The following is an 18,808-nucleotide window of genomic DNA, read 5'->3' on the forward strand; positions in this document are numbered from 1 at the left end:
AGTCAGGTCTTCCAACACTCTACCTTTGCGCCAACACTCGCATCAAAATTCAACAGCAGTTTGGCTAAACGTTTCTTTTTATATAAAGTAAGTAAACTAAGAACTAAAGCTAGGTCTGCAGGAAGTCTCCGAGATTGCCGCATATCTTGTCGATTTCCGCACATCCCGATTGCTCCAGCGCCGAAATGGCATTGGCGAGGGCCACGGTTTCTTTCAGGGAATGCGCCTTCAGCCAGATCCTGCCATTGACTCCCACGGCGATCTCATAGGGCAGTTCCCGGGTTAGAGCGCCGAGAACGGGGCAGTTTTCCCGCAGTAGCATCCTGCCCAGATTCAGGCTGCACTTGAAGAAGAATCCCTCGGCGAGGACGCCCAGTTTGCCACGCTTGCCCACCGAGTTGACGCAGACCAGCTCCGGTTCAATGTCCGCGCTGGCATTCAGGACTCTCGCATAGATCAGATCTCCGGGGTTCAGATCCGGGCGATTCTTCTTGGTGGCCGCCTCAAAGGCGAGGTACGATATGGAGGCTGTGTCCGCTGCTCCGATGTCCACGCGGTACAGATCGCCCGCCTTAGCCCGCACTATGCCCAGTACCAGATCTCCGCGCGCCGGGATGTATCGCCTCTGGTAGTTGTCCACCCAGAAGGTGCCGGGTTCCTTGTGCCGAAGTGGACCCGCCTTGCTGGCCACCACCGTGTCGTCCAATCGCCGCAGTCCGGGTCCGAGAATCACGCGCTTGCTCTTGGCGAGCTCCTCAATGGCCGCGATCCGCTCGCCGGGCATAACTACTGTGCTGGTCGTGCTCATTTTAAAGTTACTGTTCCGATTTAAAAACTCCAAACAAAAAATCCGCGTGTGCCTTTCAAAACATATGGTCAAGTCGCGTGCTTACCAACACTGCCATTGCCAGCCCTGGTCTTTAAAGTTAAAATAACAGTTTTAGTTGCTGCTGTAATGTTTATATTCATGTTATTTTTGTTGTCCCTTTTTATATTCTTAATTTAATAGGGCAAAGACCTTTTCAAACCTTTTGATTTCTATTAATTAGATATGCTTATAGAAATTTAAACAGTATTAGTCACAGATTTCTATTACAATATGATCTTTAAAATGTAACTAATAATTTAAAGCGCTAACAGGGCGTGGGCGGCAATGTTAACCAACACATGCAATTATTGCCCGATCAGCTGTGCAGCTATAAACATAATCGTACGATTTGTTTAAAACCGCTTTGCATTTATTTGTCCTAATTTATGGAAGCTCAAAAGCGTGAGTAACCACACAAGTATGTGACTTTGAATGACCGATTGTCCAGAAACCACGGGAACAGTTTATCACCATTGGTTGTTACATTTCCTTTGATGCCATTTGATTGTTTATGCTTTATTGACGAGAGCATTTACTCTCCTGTAGATAGACATGCAATCCACAGCTGCGTGTGGATCCCAGTTCATCTAACCTTGTGCGAAGGTCAATTTTCCCCAAAAAATATAGGAAACATACCAGCAGCAACAACAAAAAAGGGAAAAACGCACCCCCACACTGAAAACCGGCGAGCACCTGGAAACGCATACATATAAAGAAGAGTACAAGTAAGTGGCCCTCTCTTTTAACATACATCTAGAGGTGGGCGAAAAAACATCGCCTAAGCTGAGCTTTTAAGTTTATTTACAATAATTAATCATATAGTTTGTATCACAGTAAAAGATTTATATAATGAAACTTAATATATATTTAAACTGATACTATTACTGTTTCTTTTAAGTTCCAAATGAATAGCGTTTTCCCCGACGTCTTTTAAATATTCACACAATGGCTTGGATCTCGGGAATATGCAGGAGGACTTCCATTACTAACATTGAGTTTCTGCGTCTGCGCTTTTTGTCGTCGCTAGCGGGCAGCGAAAAATCGGCGAGCGGTTTCTCCGCGGTTTCGCCGCGTTTCAGAAGCAAATCAGCAGTCAGCCAGTTCTCATCTGGATTTAAATTTGTGCAGATCCGCAAAAGTACTTGGTATGTATAACGCTAGACTTGGTGTGTGTTTGTGCATCCAGCTTATGAAAATATTTAATTGTTTTATCTGCGAACCTCATAAAGATCACTCGCAATCGAAAGGCTTGAAAATCGGGCATTTTTCGCAAGCGATTTCCGCGCGATTATCTAACAAACGGTGCTGTGCAAATTTTCAAGTGGCTCATTTTCGTACATTTCCAATCGATCTAATTGCACAAATCTAATAATTTCAATTGACAGCAAATTGCCGTATCGCTGCAGTGGGATACTTTCGTTTTTCGCAACTTTTCCACGTAGTGCGGCTTTGCTGGACGCCTCACTTTGGGTCTGACCTTTAAAAGTAGCTTAGAGGTCATTCGGTTGTTCGCAGAGAGAAAACTGAAAAACTCTCCCACTGAGAAAGCGGAAAAGCGGCAAAGCGGGAAATGCCGCCCGTGTCAGTGACTCTAAATAATTTTAGAAATATTTAACTGAAATCTGAAGACAAATTAAATATAGAAAACGCAGAGGGGGCATTTCGAGAATACTAGTATTCCGTGGAGAAAGTCACACCCAAGTGGGGATACATAAACTTGCACCACTCGCCGCTCAAATAGCAAGTGATTACAGTTCTTTGCACAAATAAAGTTTATATACTATAGTTCCCATATACATTTACATATGTACATATATCAATGTTTTGACACAAAAGGCTAAAATATAACTAAGCCATATCCTCTTTTCACTTCCTTTTAAGGATTTCCTAGTTCCTTTATGGTACCCATTTTTCGGGATTTCAACAAATTTCAGAATATTTCACCGCATTACCAAACATTTCATTTCATTCAACTGTCAATTCAGTCACAATTTGGCCATCTTTGAATTTAAAAACCTCAAGTTTTCAAGCAATGGCGGGGATTTCGGGAATATTCTGGAGCACATCCACCATTACCACCGAAAGGCCTCGTCTGCGGTCAGCCATTTGATAGAACACCATGCCTAGATTGAAACCACTGATAGCAAAAACACTAATTCGCCGTCCTCGTGGACTTTGGTTTTTGCAGTGACAGCAACGAGATGACCATCAAAGCGATCAAGGCCCGTCAGATCTACGACTCCCGTGGCAACCCCACCGTGGAGGTAGACCTGACCACCGAGCTGGGACTCTTCCGTGCCGCCGTCCCCTCTGGCGCCTCCACCGGTGTCCACGAGGCTCTGGAGCTGCGCGACAACGACAAGGCCAACTACCACGGCAAGTCGGTGCTGAAGGCCGTCGGCCATGTGAACGACACCCTGGGCCCCGAGCTGATCAAGGCCAATCTGGATGTGGTCGACCAGGCTGCCATCGACAACTTCATGATCAAGTTGGACGGCACCGAGAACAAGAGCAAGTTCGGAGCCAACGCCATCCTGGGTGTTTCCCTGGCCGTGGCCAAGGCTGGTGCCGCCAAGAAGGCGGTGCCGCTGTACAAACACATTGCCGATCTGGCTGGCAACAAGGACATCATCCTGCCAGTGCCCGCTTTCAACGTGATCAACGGAGGCAGCCACGCCGGCAACAAGCTGGCCATGCAGGAGTTCATGATCCTGCCCACCGGCGCCACCAGCTTCACAGAGGCCATGAAGATGGGCTCCGAGGTGTACCACCACCTGAAGAACGTGATCAAGGCCAAGTTCGGTCTGGACGCCACCGCCGTGGGCGATGAGGGCGGCTTCGCCCCCAACATCCAGTCCAACAAGGAGGCCCTGAACCTGATCAGCGATGCCATCGCCAAGGCCGGCTACACCGGCAAGATCGAGATCGGCATGGATGTTGCCGCTTCCGAGTTCTACAAGGATGGCCAGTACGATCTGGACTTCAAGAACGAGAAGAGCGACAAGGCGCAGTGGCTGCCCGCTGACAAGCTGGCCAACCTGTACCAGGAGTTCATCAAGGACTTCCCCATCGTCTCGATTGAGGATCCCTTCGACCAGGACCACTGGGAGGCCTGGACCAACCTGACCGGCTCCACCAGCATCCAGATCGTGGGCGATGATCTGACCGTGACCAACCCCAAGCGCATTGCCACCGCCGTGGAGAAGAAGGCCTGCAACTGCCTGCTCCTGAAGGTCAACCAGATCGGTACCGTGACCGAGTCCATTGCCGCCCATCTGCTGGCCAAGCAGAACGGCTGGGGCACCATGGTCTCTCACCGTTCCGGCGAGACCGAGGACTCGTTCATCGGTGACCTGGTGGTGGGTCTGTCCACCGGCCAGATCAAGACCGGAGCTCCCTGCCGCTCGGAGCGTCTGGCCAAGTACAACCAGATCCTGCGCATCGAGGAGGAGATCGGCGCTGGCGTCAAGTTCGCCGGCAAGTCGTTCAGGAAGCCGCAGTAAGCGCAGGCCACTTCGAAATTCCAACCACACCAGCCCCATCGAATGAGATCTGGATCTTGGAGAAGGGAGCTGGACGCAGTAGATCCAAGGAAGGGCGGCGGTGCAGGTGCTCGTCGAACTTCAACTTTCGGAATTTGTGTCTGGCGCACAAGTACATCAGAATTAAACTACCAAACCCATTTGCTGTCTCTATGCTTCGTTACTAGACATTATTATCAATGTTAAACCTTGATCTAATCATTATTTATAAACAAAAAGCCCAAAAAACACTAAACACTATGTGCGAGATGTTCGTTCAGTTGCCGCGCTCTTGGAATATCTTCACTGTAGTCGCTGTAATCGTTTTGAAATTATAAATTGATCTACACAAACACCAAAACCCACAAACAGACAGTTATTCACTTCAAAAATGGTTCGAAAACAATTGTTGTTCATTTCGAAAACGGTTCGAAAACCATTGTTGAGACATACATAGAATTTAAGCGGAAAGCTGTTGAAATATTCTCATCGAGTACACGGTGTTCAGTAGTCGAGACCTTTGGCAGATGGAATAGTACACCAAATATTAAACGTATTCAGATTTGTTGTTGATGTGAAATAAAAGTATAAAAACTACTATATTCTTTTAAACTCGCTTGTGGCGTTGCCAGACCTTGTGAAAGCTGGTAAGGGATCTTCAAAATGTGCAAGTAATATAGAAATTAAAATTAAAAATTGAAAAAAAACATTGTGTTGGCTTGCTCAGATTGTTTTACCTTAAACAGATAAATTAATTTATTAAAATTTTAATATGATCTTTTTTGTTTCAATCTTTATTTTTGCTTTCCACCACTGTATTTCAATAAGCTTATTCAACTTGCTTGAAACGGATTTGAATTTCTAGGGTGGCCCAAACCGGCGCACAAAGTGGCGCCCTGAACCACACTTTTCCCCCAATTCGTGGGGAATTTTTAGGCATTTTCTTGCAGCCTCATGGCGGCGGCATGTTTCCCCAGTCGCAGTGCGGTCACTCTGATGGACGTGTTTTCCACAGCGGATCAAAAATAAATTACTGCAAACTTAAATCACAAACGCTCAGGATCGGCGAGCTCGAAATCGAATCAGTCCACCGGTCGACCGACGGACTTTAACTGCGCGCCTAGGCTAACCGTAGGTTAAGTTACCGCTCATACGCTGCAAGCACTGCAGTTGCATAACCAACCGTTGCCGCAAAGTTGCAAAATCACATCGCAGCGAAAGCCCACAAAGTTCAAAGGACAATAGAAAGTGGCAAGTGGCAAGTGGCCAGTGGCAAGAGGAAGAGGAGTGCGTGCTGAGCGGGTCAAGAGCCCCTCCTCCTGGGGCCTCAGCTCCCCCCCTCGTTCGTTACCCCTCCGCCCACAACGTGCCTTACAAATACAGTGCGTTCCCCTTAAAAAAACCAAGTGCGCGTTAACTCCCAGTCACTAGCTGCCCAATCCGTCGCAGGAAGCGGAGGAGGAGGCGCAGATCCCGGAACTGGGCAGGCAGCGAAGATGGCCCAGAACACGGCCGACACCCTCATCCACCTGATTGCCGGCGGGGAAGTAGCCCCCGCAGAGCCAGAGTCTGGATTCCAGAGCCACCCAGAGCCACTGCCTCTACTGCGTCTTATCGCAGGTCAGGCGATCACCATAGTTGAAACCGGTTTGCCCGGCCTTTGATTGTAATTGTGGGGCGAGAACGTCGCAATTGCGATTAGATTTGGCTCGCGAATGGGACGCAAAGTGAACTTTTTTTTTTGGCGCCATTGCCAAAAGCGAGGAAAGCGAGGAGATCGAGGAGCGCGAGGAGTCCGGAAAAGAAAGGCCGCCAGAGCAGGGAAGACACAATCTGATCTTGGGGAGGAAAGCACGCCGCGTTCACGTGCTTTTGGCCATGTTTGTTGTTCGGCAGCGACAGCTGCTGAAATCGCTGTTGAAATCGCAGCTGAAATGAGCGAAATACAGAACCGAACAGAACATAACAGAACACAGAACACAATTGATGAAATGCCTGCAACGAAGAAACATCCATAAAGAGAGCACTTCTGGGTTCAATTTCCCCCAGGCAATGTCCAATTGGATTTATTCCCATTCGCCTGGACAGGCTTCAATTGCTTTGTTGTTGTTGTCGTTTCCCTTGTGCCTTTTGTGGCCGCTGTTTGTTTTGTGTGGCTATTTTTAGACGCGTCGCATCTGAATTTATTTGTGTTTTCACCTGCACCCTACACACACAACAGCCCGGCACATCAGTTCCGCCCCCAGCGGGAAACCAGTTTCCAGCACCAAGACGAGCCCCTGGTCAATCGGGAAACGAACTGAATCTGGGCTTTGTTATTCATGCTCCACAACTCCGAGCTTCGTTGAGTATTTTTGCTTGATATTTACATTCTGTGTAGTAAACAAATGTGTATCTTTAATGCTTTACTTTATTTATAGAGCTCAATATAGAGCTTTTCAATATTTTGATTGCAGTGACCTTGGTGGAGGCCTTTGATAGCATGACCCGCACTAGTAATTCCACTTCTAATGCCAACGCCACAGCGGCAATCAGGTCTTTCCGGGCAATTTGCCGGCCGGCAGTGCAAGTCCACTTATCAGCGGTGCAAAAGCAGTCGCACAATTGGTCGTAGGACTCCCTGTCCACATGCATCCCTATCCGTATTCGTATTCGTATCTGTATCTGTGTCTAACGAGCTGCTGGCACATATGCTTAGTACTGGAAATACGAGGCGCGACATGCACGTTGCAACCTGAGCTGGCTAGCAGCTAATACCTCAGTTGTGCTGGGCGCCGCCCACTTGGCGTCGCCTCCCGCGTATCTCGTGTTGGTGCATGTTGGGAAAACAAGCCTCCACACATTGCTATCGCCGCCAGTAAGCCGCTCGGCAAACAATCAAGCGACATCCATCTAATCGGCCACCAGAGGCCTCCAAGGGGCTTACATAAGTTGAAGAGGGCAGTGCACAGTGCACATTGCTTTGAATGCATGCCTAATATTGTTCCAAGATCGGAAAACAGCTTACTTTGGGCATTTATAAGTAGCTGGCATTTGTAGTTTACTTTGTGTATAGTAAGGTATTTGCAAAGTGACTGATCTATTCCCTGAAACTTTCGATTTGGCACACCACATTGCGCACATATAATAATAGGTATAATAAATAGGTGGTGCATTGTTCGCTTCCTACATACGAGTATCTGCTGCTGTTCGTCTAGAAACAATTCTAAATTGAGCTTGGCAAGCGATTTCGAATTTGTTTTGGTTCTCAGCGAGACAGCCACAGCCACAGAACAGGCAAATAAACTTTTTCTGGCACACTGACTCAGTTGAAGGCGATTGCAAGTGGGGAATGCAAGTTGCCACAAACAACAGAACCCCAAGGTGTTCTATGGGGTCTCGGGGATAATGGCAATGTCACTCTGGCTACCAGTTGCACTTGGCTCTTGCGGTTCCTGCTCTGCTTTCTTTCGCTTCTTATATCAGTATAATACCCCAAACTTTTCCATCAGCCGGCATTTGTTTACATCTTGCTCGACCAGTTTAAAATATCCAACAAAATGTTTTTCATTCGTGTCTCTCCGCCATAGCTCGCAAATAACTGTCAACCGTTTTTCGTTTCGCGGTCTGCACTCGAACACAACCGAAATAGACGACGCGCGAGTGCTCTCGCTCTGAACAGAACTTTTCGTTTCTCTTTGTTTTGGTTTTCGGTCAACTGTTCTCAGTCGCGTGGTTCTTGTTATGCTCACTCAACAACAACTCAGAGAGAGCGAGCCAGCTGAACGCTCGCTCGTTGAGGGTCAGCAGAAGACCGAAAAAACGAAAGACTCATCGTAAACGGTCTTTTGTCTTCAGTGCCTTTTAAACAAAGCTTAGCAAACAATTTTTTTTTTTGGCACAAAAATTAAAACACTTCATACGCACTCCACAAGCACGTGTGACTTACAAGTTGACTGATATTTCGCATATATGTACATACACAAATGCAAATGCAAAAGACTTTTATTTTCTTCGCTCGTTGCAAAACGGTCAGCGAATAAGCAGAGCAATAGGGAAACACGAAATTGGTTTTTGGTTGAGCACAGACCATTCGTTCAAGAGACACTGGTGAACGGTTCTTGTCTGATTTTTTGCGCAAGTGGTGCGCATAAAACAGTTATTTGGTGAGTGCAAGAAACGGTCAACTGTTATTTGCGAGCTCTGCTCTCCGCACGTACGCATATTTCAAAGACTGCTTCATTTTTGTTCAACTTAAAAGGTAGCAAGGAGGAAACCTTAATGAAAAAGGTACATTTCATTCTGCGTATGACTCGAAATGATATTCATATTTATTTTAAACTACTTCTCATGCTGAAATTATGTCAAGGGCGTTGTGTTTATAGCACTCTTGATCTAGACACACATTTTCAGATATATGCGGAAGCGAGAAATGCGAAGAGGAATCTTCACATAGAAGATATAGATATAGAAGCTCGCGTGCCAAGTTGTATTTGAAAAAAGTGGGTTAACTCTATCATAGTTCTGCAAGTAATCAATCTGAATTTGCTTAGCACACAGAGCTACTCCCCAACCTTCGATTCCTTTGACCCATAAACAATAACATTGAAAACTTTCCATAGATTTCGTAATCTTTAAAGTAGCCAAAAGCAGCAGGAGCCAAAGAAAGAAAAAACGTGAAACAAAAACGGCATTGATAAGCTGAAAACGCAGGTCTGCGAAACGCAAAAACCATTGAAAAGCGCGTACTATATTCGCAGTGATAAGCAAAGTCTGCCCGAGAAGCAGGCGTCTTTATCAGTCGTCTTTGCCTCGAGCACCTGGACAAAAGTCACCCCAGCAGAGCTGACGCATTTCCCCAGAGGAATTATCACACCGAATTCGTGTGCTCCCCTTTTACCTTTACCTACCCCCATAGACGAAGTCTGCGGGTCCACAATTGGCGCTCTTATCTCCGCAACGCGTGTGTTTTTTCGGCAGGAATGTCAAGGAACAGATAAGTCGCACCGGTTAATGTGAATGCAAAATGCACGATTCTCGCACATGCGTCGTCAAAGGCCATCGATCGGGAGTAGCTACATATATGCAAATATATATATAGATATAGATATATCGGACCAAACGAACTTGGATGCACATGTACACCTCACTAATTGAGCATTTCACATGCTCTACAGACGCGCCACAGAGAAACTCTTTAAGTGATTGACTCAATATTTATCCACGGATTTATTTGCGATTGAGCTCGTACTGCGATCTACTTTGTGGCGCTTTTAGTCTGAGCTCGTGAGCATGACTGGCCCTTTTGCTTGATTTATAGCTCAATGGGTATCCAATAGTTCGAGCTGTGCTCTAGATCATCTGCCCTCTAATATTACCCCTCATTTATCACACTTTAATTGCTGCTTCGTCACTTGCAACTGGTGAATCGAGTCATTAATCGTTCCCCTGAATGCCGACTTATGCCTGGATTGTTTGTCCAACTGTCTGGGTAAATTGGAATGGGTAGCAGTTAGCCTCATTCTCGCCAAAGAGATGCTAATTAAATTCAAATAGGGGAATGCATTGATCAAGTCCGTTTCATTGTTATGAAAGGATGTAGGATGAAGGGAAAGCATTCAGATTATCCAGCATATGGCGTGTTTAGTTAGCCACTGAGATAATTGGCCGCAGGTTCCATTATGTCATAGCCATTAGACATACCAGATTCCAGGCGGATCGGGCAGCCGTAGAAGTGCTCCAATGCCCAATGGACGTAGCTCCCTAATGGACCTGCTGATAAGGGGCTGCTTTTGTGCGGTCAGTGCAATTCATGCGCTGGCAGGCAGCAAAGGTTATCGCAAGTAGAGCCGGGTCAGTCCGCAACCAGTTTGCACTGGATTGCCATAGCCGGGAATCGCAGCAATCGCCTCCAGATTTGCGAAATCAAACGACGCCAGACGGCTGATTAAATGTTATGAATGTTATTTTTACTACTTTATTGCTCCGGGATTAGGGCAGCCAGCCAGCCATTCGTGTCTGTCCCCAAAGTATCCAAGTATCCAAGCTCATCGATCAAACTTCTGGCCGCCTTTTCCACTGCCACTCAATTTCCGCTGCTGAGTTGCATAACCTTTTCCCCTTTCGCGAGTTTATTGCCGCCGATTATGGGGATTCACCATTACCAATTCCCAGTTGCCAACTGCCAACTGGCAATTTACAAGTTGGCGATCACGAGCTATGCTTCTGCAAACAGGCGCCCCTATCTTTCTAGATAGCCGAGTTCCCAGCTGCTGTTTTCCCCATCGATAGAGGCAACTGTGTTGGCTTTTGGGAAAGGTCGTGTATAATTAATTTTTGGGGGCACTCTTGCTCCGCCGTGCAAACAAGTTATTAATCTTGGGTAAACCAGAAGTCAAGGTTAAGGTGGCTCGCCTGCACCTGAGTGCTAAATGGGCTATTTCAGTGATAGAAAGACTACAGATCTTCATGTAGCTCCATTTGCATCTCCTTGTGCTTTTTCGCAGCTCAGTAAACAAATCGAATCAGTCGACCTTGCCTTACTTACTTACTTACTTGCACTTGGAATTTGCAACGCATCGAAATGGAAAATGTTCCATAACTATAATGCCACTTGGTGGACAGCAGCTGCTCCTTCCTGCCCGCTCCCCCCAGATTTCCACCCTTCCATTGCATTAGGCAAACGCCACTCATTTCCGATGCAGCCAATCAAGAGTGGCCATCACTTAAATCGAAATGGAAATGGAATGGATTGGATTGGCAGGGGACATGGGACAGGGTGCTCAAGTAGTGGGCTATACTATATGTGCTATATGCACGGAATGGAAGCACATTTTTAGCCGGCGAATTGCGCAAATCCAAGAAATACGAGTTTGGGAAACAGATATTTTTCTGCCTGCTTGATTGCCAAATGAGATTTATTTTTGTGTTACTCATAGTTGAACATTTGCCATTGAAAATGGGGCGGCATATGCGAGTATGTACGTACACTTTAAAGGACTTTTAGTTCTATTTATGTCTGCCAAGCAATTTAAGAAACCTAAAAGTTGAATTCAAAACCTAAAAGTTGAATTTAAAAACCTAAAAGTTGAATTTAAGAAACCTAAAAGTTGAAGAAAAGAATTAAGAGTGGGAAATGTAACTTACTTTAGAGGAAGTTTCTTGATTTAAGTCATATAGGTTCCTATTTTTGGATGAGATTACTTACTTGGGCCTGTTTTGTTTTGTTTTATTTTCATGCGCGCAGATCCGCTGGCACAGTGGGTGCCGTGGTCACATGCCCCCTGGAGGTGGTGAAGACGCGTCTGCAGAGCTCCACGGCGTTCATGACGCCCACGCGGCTGGCGGAGAACGCCGGAGGACCGGCGAATGGTGGCCAATCGGAGCTGCTGCGGCCGGAACAACGACGTAAGCTAAGCACAACGATATTACGTAACAGATCACAGCCACAGGTGATTGGGGGTGTGCGTAGGGTAGTACCAACTTCTTTTACCTATTCTCTCATGCCCATCTAACCCACCGCCCACTGCCCACTGCCCACTGCATCTAAGCCACTGCCACTGCATCCTAACAAGCTAAAACCCGACTCCCGATGCCTGCGTAACGAGCGGTCTCGTTCCACCTTCGATCGATTCCATCGATGCCTTCATCTCCATTGCCGCCAGCCTGGGATTGGAGTGGTTTACTAACTCAACCTGTTTTTGCCTTGCAGATCATGGCCATTTCACACTGCGGCATCTCATCCACAACGCCCAAGTCCATGAGCATCGTGCAGTGCCTGCGGTGAGTCAACTTTATCCTCTCCCATATACTAGAATACTTTATGCTTATTGCTGCACTTGCAGGCATATCGTCCAGAACGAGGGTCCACGCGCCCTGTTCAAGGGGCTGGGTCCGAATCTCGTGGGCGTGGCCCCATCCCGTGCCATTTACTTCTGCACCTACTCGCAAACCAAAAACACGCTCAACAGTCTGGGGTAAGTCCGCTTGATCGCTGTACATCCAACTGGGCAGCCCCATTGATTGCCGCACCTGAATCCGCAGCTTTGTTGAACGCGACTCGCCACTGGTGCACATCATGAGTGCGGCAAGTGCCGGCTTCGTCTCCTCCACGGCCACGAATCCCATTTGGTTTGTGAAGACGCGCATGCAGCTGGACTACAACTCCAAGGTGCAGATGACCGTGCGGCAGTGCATCGAGCGGGTCTACGCCCAGGGTGGTGTGGCCGCCTTCTACAAGGGCATCACGGCCAGCTACTTTGGTATCTGCGAGACCATGGTTCACTTTGTCATCTACGAGTTCATCAAGTCCAAGTTGGTAAGTAGCTGCATTTAATGCCAACTGGCACTTGCCAAGTTGCACTTCAACTTATTGTCGTGTTTGTGTCAGCTGGAGCAGCGGAATCAGCGGCATACGGACACCAAGGGGTCGCGCGACTTCCTGGAGTTCATGATGGCCGGCGCTGTGTCCAAAACAATCGCCTCCTGCATCGCCTACCCCCATGAAGTGGCACGCACTCGTCTGCGGGAGGAGGGCAACAAGTACAACTCCTTCTGGCAGACCTTGCACACCGTTTGGAAGGAGGAGGGCAGGGCAGGACTCTACAGGTGGGTAAAATGGATAGTATGGGGGATTTTCCAAAGCAATCAGTTCGGGATTCCCTTGCTCAGAAAATTCCCTTTTAAATGCACCTTAAAGTAGATTAAATCCCTCAATTGCCTTGACATTTGACTGAGGTTTAGAAAATCCCACAGCACCAAAGGGAACCCCTCTTCAAATCGACTTTTTAAAATGTTATTTATGAAATATATATGCACTTTATAAAAACACACTTTTCTGCTCGATGATAGCTAATGAATTGCCATAATGCGCCACCCACGAATTCGCGAAATCTATTTAAATTCTTTTGCGTCGCATATTTCTGTTTGTTTACCTTAATTTGATTATCACTCGCGAGCGTGCTCACTCCGTGTGTTTTATATGGGGGCTCTGGCACCGCAAATTCTCCTACTAATTGCTAATTGTACTTTTTACTACTTCACAGAGGCTTGGCCACGCAGCTGGTGCGACAGATTCCCAACACGGCGATCATGATGGCCACCTACGAGGCAGTGGTCTATGTGCTCACGCGGCGCTTCAACAACAAATCGAACGAGTTCTACGACTTTTAGAGGCCTTTCAAAAAGGACTGGTTAACGAAAACTAGGAGGAGGAACCCAATCTGTGCATATGTAGACGCGACTGCTGCAACTTAATTGTAATTTGTAATCTTACCCCGTTTTTAGACGATCCAAACCAACGAGCGCAAATTCTTAGTTAACTAGCTTCTAAGTCACACATGAAACGAACTCGATAGACTTAAGACGTTAGACGTTGAACGTTGGCCAACAATACAAATTGAGAGATGAGAAGTAAGAAACACGCACCAGCATCGAAGTGCACCATCCAAACTGAAACCCATTTTGCTGCTGTATGCTACAGAAGGATCTGCAAGGGAAACGTTATCAAAATTCAAAAAGGCTGCTATTTAGTTAAAGTTACAATATATATTGAGTGTATAAATGTGGTTGATTCTTGGATACGCGGATACTTGGATACTTGATATAGTGTAAATAGGACTCGATTCGTTATTTTCGCTGAGAGTGTGTTGTAAATAGTTGAAGAGTGAGTCCACTGGCGTTGCAATACGGCCTAGTTTTCTTAGTTGTAAGCACAAAATGTTGAATCGGCCGCAGTTGCCAGTAGATGCCGCTCTATATATATATACATATTGTAGAACCGACCGATCCCATACGTACGCTAGCCTTAATTTGTACACGTTTGCGTTAAGTTTCCTCAAGTGCGATATACAATTTAGTTACCATTACTCTACCACTACTTTAGTTATGTTAATACTATTATCATTGCTGTTTATTTAGTCCACTAATTAGCTAGTTAGTGAGCTCCGCAGCGAGCCATACTTCCCCCCAAAAAATGTATTTCACTGATAACTAAGGAAACCACTGTGAATAATTGATTGCAATCCAAATTTGCTGGTGAAATCAATAAATACAACAATTTTGTTTAAAAATATCCCACTTGTTTGCTGTTTTATGTCGCCTGAGCTCTAATTCTTATCGCCCATCGTCTGCAGACCCTCGAACATAGTTCGTCTTGGAAAACCAGTCTGCCGGCCATAAAAGCGAGATGAGATAAGCCGATTTGGCCAAGATAATACGTTTCTTCCCCAACTAACTGATTTGAAGTGATTTACTAGCTTACCATCACACTGCGAAAGTAGCAGTAGCTTATGGCAAATATTTAAGACTTCCGACTTAAGATTCCGATTCCAGAGATAATAATTTGTTTCATTTTTAAAAAATTCCTTTGCTGCAAAGAGAATTTCAAAAATTTAGACCCTGGTTTGAGTCAGGGCTAAAAACATAGCATAGTCTGGTTCAACACCAACTGGCTCCATCGAAGATCACCACCACGTGCATGATCGCAGCTCTAGCCCATCTCCAACAACGCCAACACGCTCAACCACGTAACGAACTGCCGTCTCTAGTGACGTAAGCAGTGTTTCGAGCAACAAGTTTATTTTATTTTCATAAACAAAGTTTGCTGAAAGCGAAAAATCCTGGCCCAAGTGCTGAATCGTCGGCTATTCCGCGAGCAACCCTAATAAGAAGTGAAAGAGCAGCCAAAGAGCAGCGCACTTAACCCGGATAGAAAGCAATCGGTGCAATTGGAGCAGCTTGAAAGGCCAACGCCAGCAAATCAAGAGAATTGTTAATCGAGTTGACACCCATTCCACCATGCAAATCGATGCACTGGAGGCCTGAATATGCTGCTCAGCGAGACCCACTTCTGGACCACGGTGCGGGAGGATGTGGTGCGGATCAAGAGCCAGAACCTGGGCGCCTTCCGCTACCTCAGGCAGCGCGACAAGGAGCAGGAGCAGCAGGACCTCGCCTTCCTGGCCAAGCGCGACTACACGGAGCGTCGCAATGGACTCGCCGTGCTGAAGAACAGCGGTCGCAAGTCCACCGGCCGCTTGAAGGACAACCTCAAGAAGCTGGAGGATCTGCTGCGCCAGCACAGGATCATCCACTCCGAGTGGCAGGACGCGGCGCAGGTGCTGCTCCTCTTCTCCCACGGCCTGATCGCCCACATTTGCGTGGACATCTACACGGGCGACATCCTGCGCATGGTGTTCGAGAAGTACCTGGTGGGCAAGCTCGCCTCCGAGGTCATCACGGATGGTATGTGCGCAACTCTCCCTCTTTTCACTCCGAAAGTCCCACCATCCCACCTCGTTGTGCCCTCCACCCTGCCCATCATCGCATCCAAGCCATCTGCATGGGCATCTCGGCATCTCAACTTACAGAACTCGAAAATCAGTTAACATGCGCCTGCTTCTATTGCCAGCACGCAACATTTAGTGGTTACTACACGCCTAATTAAGGGTTCCTCGTCATTGGATCGAATTACTCAGTGAGCCTAGGGTATCACCCAGTCGACAGAGTGCAGTCGGCATCTTGGCCTTGCTCCGCGGAGCGCTGCTTGTGCAGTTATGGAGAAATTTGCATTGGCCGCTGCAACGCTGCAACAAGTGCGACTTGATTTGCACTTTCCCACACCAACACAGCCGCACGCACACATGCAGGGGCATGCAATTATTGTAATTTTTTAATTAATCTGCTGGCTTGTTTTGTTGCCTGTAAATATGCGAACCTCAAGCACGAACCCCGAACCCCTATCCCCCATCCGCCATCCAGCAGCTTTCCATGTTTTTGTTCGAGTCACTCATTCAGCTTTGTCGCTTGCGTTTTTTTCTCGTTGGCTCGCCAGCTTTTTTCACCCGTTCCCACATCGTCTTGGCCTACAATACCAACCAGCTGACGGTGGTGCATCTGCAGCGGCCTAAATGCGCGCTCCCAGGGGCCGGAGAAGATCGCGAACATGACCGCGCATCTTCCACGTGATCATACCGGGCGCCACAGAGCGCAAACTATCCCGCCACCTCACAGTCAACGCAGCTTCGATCTGTTCGTGGTTTGGACGCAGTCCTCGCAGAACGAGGTCTATCCCTGGAGGCCAACGGTCCGGGATCAGGATCGCGCCAACATACATGTCTTCAAGATCAAGGGGTAAGTTCCATTCAACTGCAATCCACTCACTCAATGTAATCGCTTTGCTTAGTTTGCAGCTGGAATCGATTGCCTATTTCTGGTCGGAGAACGATCCGCTGTGCGTGGACTTCCTGCGGAGCAGCGAGAGCCAGATCATCACCTGGAGCAGAAGGTATCCCGCAAGGGCGACATAAGCGCCGAAATCTGCTCCTACGAACTGGCCGCCGGCAAAATGCAGGCACCGCCATCACCTCCATTCCAATGGGCGCACAGATCTGCTTCTTCGCCTTCAGCCCCGACCAGGAGAAGCTCTTCCTGGGCAGCATCGATCGGAATTATTTGCCTGCACGACTGGTCCAGCAGTCGACGAAGTACGCCAACCAGATTGAGATCGTGCCCAATCAGTGCGCCTGGCACTGCGACTCCGCCCATGCTGTGTGTGGCCAACGAGCGCTCGGTGCTGCAGTGCTTCGATCTGGCCCTGGCCACCATTGGCCATCAGCTGGTCAGCGAGAGTGTGACGCCGTCCAGCTTGCTGGATCTGTCGCACTACTTCGTCGCCCAGCCCACGCTGCTGAGTGTCGCCTTCAGCCGCAAGCCAGATTTGTCCACTTTTAAGCACACCTACGCCCAGACAGATTGCCTGCTGCTGCTGATCTACGAACAGGGTCCGCTGGCCTGCATGCGCATCTTTGGCGGCACCGGAATGCGCGGCGATATCCACAACTCCGGACTCACGGCGGACGTCATTGCGGACAAGTATCTGCGGCTGCAGCAGCCGGACAGGGCGGTGAATGTGCTGGCCGCCCTCAACTGGGAGACCTACGGAGCCATGTGCCTGATTACGCTGCACAAGATAGCCAACTATGTGTTCTTCGGCGGCGACCAGCGACGCCCGCGCATCGAGCTGATGGCCAGAGCGCTCAAGACATTCGCCCACACGCTTTCCGAGGAGACGAAGGACGAGTTCAGCGATCAGGTGTACGACCTCAAGCGCCGCTTCTGCTTCTATCTGCTGCGGTGAGTTGAGCTCGTCTAAGCATGCCATTTTGTATGCTGAAACCTTGTGATTGCTTGCAGCAAAAACCTATTCGCCGAGGCCTTTGAAATCGCGCAGGATGTGGCCGACTATGACATCTTCATGGACCTGTACAACCTAACCAAGTGCATCTCCAGCCTGAGTGAGTTCGCCCAGGTGGCCTTCAGTCAGGCAGCTGCCATAATCCACGAGGAGGATCGTGCCAACGGCAATCTCAGCCTGACCTGCGACCTGCGCTCGGAGTCCGCCTGCTCGCTGTCCACCTGCTCGGACCTGTTGCGCGTTCAGGGCGCGCTCACAGCTCCCGAAACCGGACTAGGCCCAGGTCAGCCACAAAGCCAGCAGGTCCTCAAGAATTACGTGCCACCGCTGCCCTCGTTCAAGTCGAAGGTGTTCAACGCTGAGATGATCAAAATCAACATACCCAAACCGGAACTCAGACCACCCTTGCCGAAGGTTTCGCTGGCGCCACCAACCTCTTCGCTGGCGAGTCTAACCCTGAAGTCCAACAGTCTGCAGCAGGCGCCCGCAAAGAGTCTACATTCAAATGGTTCGTAAGAGGAAGGGCTGCTAAAGTAAATCCTTCAGCACTTCCAGTGTTTATAATTTCAGGCAATGTGTGGTCCCAGGATGTGCCGGACCAGACGGTGGGTCTGCCCATGGCTAGTAGTCCCCTGCCTCGTCTTCCGCCTTCAAGCATTCCAGATCAGAGCGCCCAGCTGGGTCAGTTTAACACGTTGCCAGCTTCGCCTCCGCCGACAGCCGCCTATCAGCCGAAGTTTTACCAGCATCCGCTTGTCTCTGGCAATATACCCGCCATGCTGCCCTCGCTCCCCAGCGAGGACTACCAGAAGCGCCTGCTGCTGAAGAAGCCCACTGCATCCATATTGTCCAACCCGGCGAATCCAGCACCCGCGAACGGAGAGGCACCCGCCACCCCCGCAAAGTCACAAACGGCCGAGAAGAACAAAGTAAAATTCTCGGATACAATACAGGTGGCAGTGGTGCCCGTAAGTTTAGAAGTCAATCGAGGATGTGCCAGTTTATTAATGCTTTCGCTCCACCAGGAGATTCCGCGCAAGGAAAAGCCCATGCCTCCCAAGAGAAATGGCTACTCCAGGCCAGCAGCGCGACACCTTACCAATCCTAAAAAGGAACTCGCAGACAGCCTGCCGCTCTGTCATCCCAACGACGAGTACCTCAAGGACTTCAACCCCATAACTACCAGTGGGTATTAGTTGAGGTTACCCACATCTCCTTGCTCCATTGACCCATTGTCGTTTGTTC

General features: G+C 48.3%; 3 protein-coding genes and 1 pseudogene across 6 annotated transcripts; 3 read left to right on the forward strand and 1 right to left on the reverse strand.

The window, feature by feature from the left end:
* Nucleotides 1-59: 59 nt before the first annotated feature.
* Nucleotides 60-898, reverse strand: LOC122615618 (exosome complex component RRP40-like). Its single transcript, XM_043790637.1, has one exon. It carries the CDS (start codon nt 806-808, stop codon nt 110-112), a length of 699 nt encoding a protein of 232 aa, XP_043646572.1. The 5' UTR covers nt 809-898; the 3' UTR covers nt 60-109.
* Nucleotides 899-1,798: 900 nt separating this feature from the next.
* LOC122615568 (enolase) lies at nt 1,799-4,986 on the forward strand. The gene is made up of 2 exons (XM_043790555.1): nt 1,799-2,013; nt 3,057-4,986. The coding sequence occupies exons 1-2, from the start codon at nt 1,814-1,816 to the stop codon at nt 4,369-4,371; spliced, it is 1,515 nt and encodes a 504-aa protein (XP_043646490.1). The 5' UTR covers nt 1,799-1,813; the 3' UTR covers nt 4,372-4,986.
* Nucleotides 4,987-5,378: 392 nt separating this feature from the next.
* Nucleotides 5,379-14,440, forward strand: LOC122615579 (mitochondrial carrier protein Rim2). Of its 4 annotated transcripts, XR_006325859.1 has the most exons (8): nt 5,379-5,932; nt 11,615-11,840; nt 12,080-12,150; nt 12,213-12,344; nt 12,412-12,685; nt 12,758-12,975; nt 13,413-13,599; nt 13,654-14,440. XR_006325859.1 is itself a non-coding variant. In XM_043790581.1 (7 exons), exons 1-7 carry the CDS (start codon nt 5,886-5,888, stop codon nt 13,537-13,539), a joined length of 1,095 nt encoding a protein of 364 aa, XP_043646516.1. In that variant the 5' UTR covers nt 5,379-5,885; the 3' UTR covers nt 13,540-14,440. The 4 variants fall into 4 exon arrangements, 3 of the variants coding, with proteins under 3 accessions (XP_043646516.1, XP_043646528.1, XP_043646536.1); XM_043790581.1 differs by having other exon boundaries at nt 13,413-14,440; XM_043790593.1 differs by having other exon boundaries at nt 11,615-11,819; nt 13,413-14,440.
* Nucleotides 14,441-14,925: 485 nt separating this feature from the next.
* On the forward strand, nt 14,926-18,759 carry LOC122618899 (annotated as a pseudogene).
* Nucleotides 18,760-18,808: the final 49 nt, after the last annotated feature.

Source organism: Drosophila teissieri, chromosome 2L (assembly GCF_016746235.2).
Source record: "Drosophila teissieri strain GT53w chromosome 2L, Prin_Dtei_1.1, whole genome shotgun sequence".
NCBI lineage: Eukaryota > Metazoa > Arthropoda > Insecta > Diptera > Drosophilidae > Drosophila > Drosophila teissieri.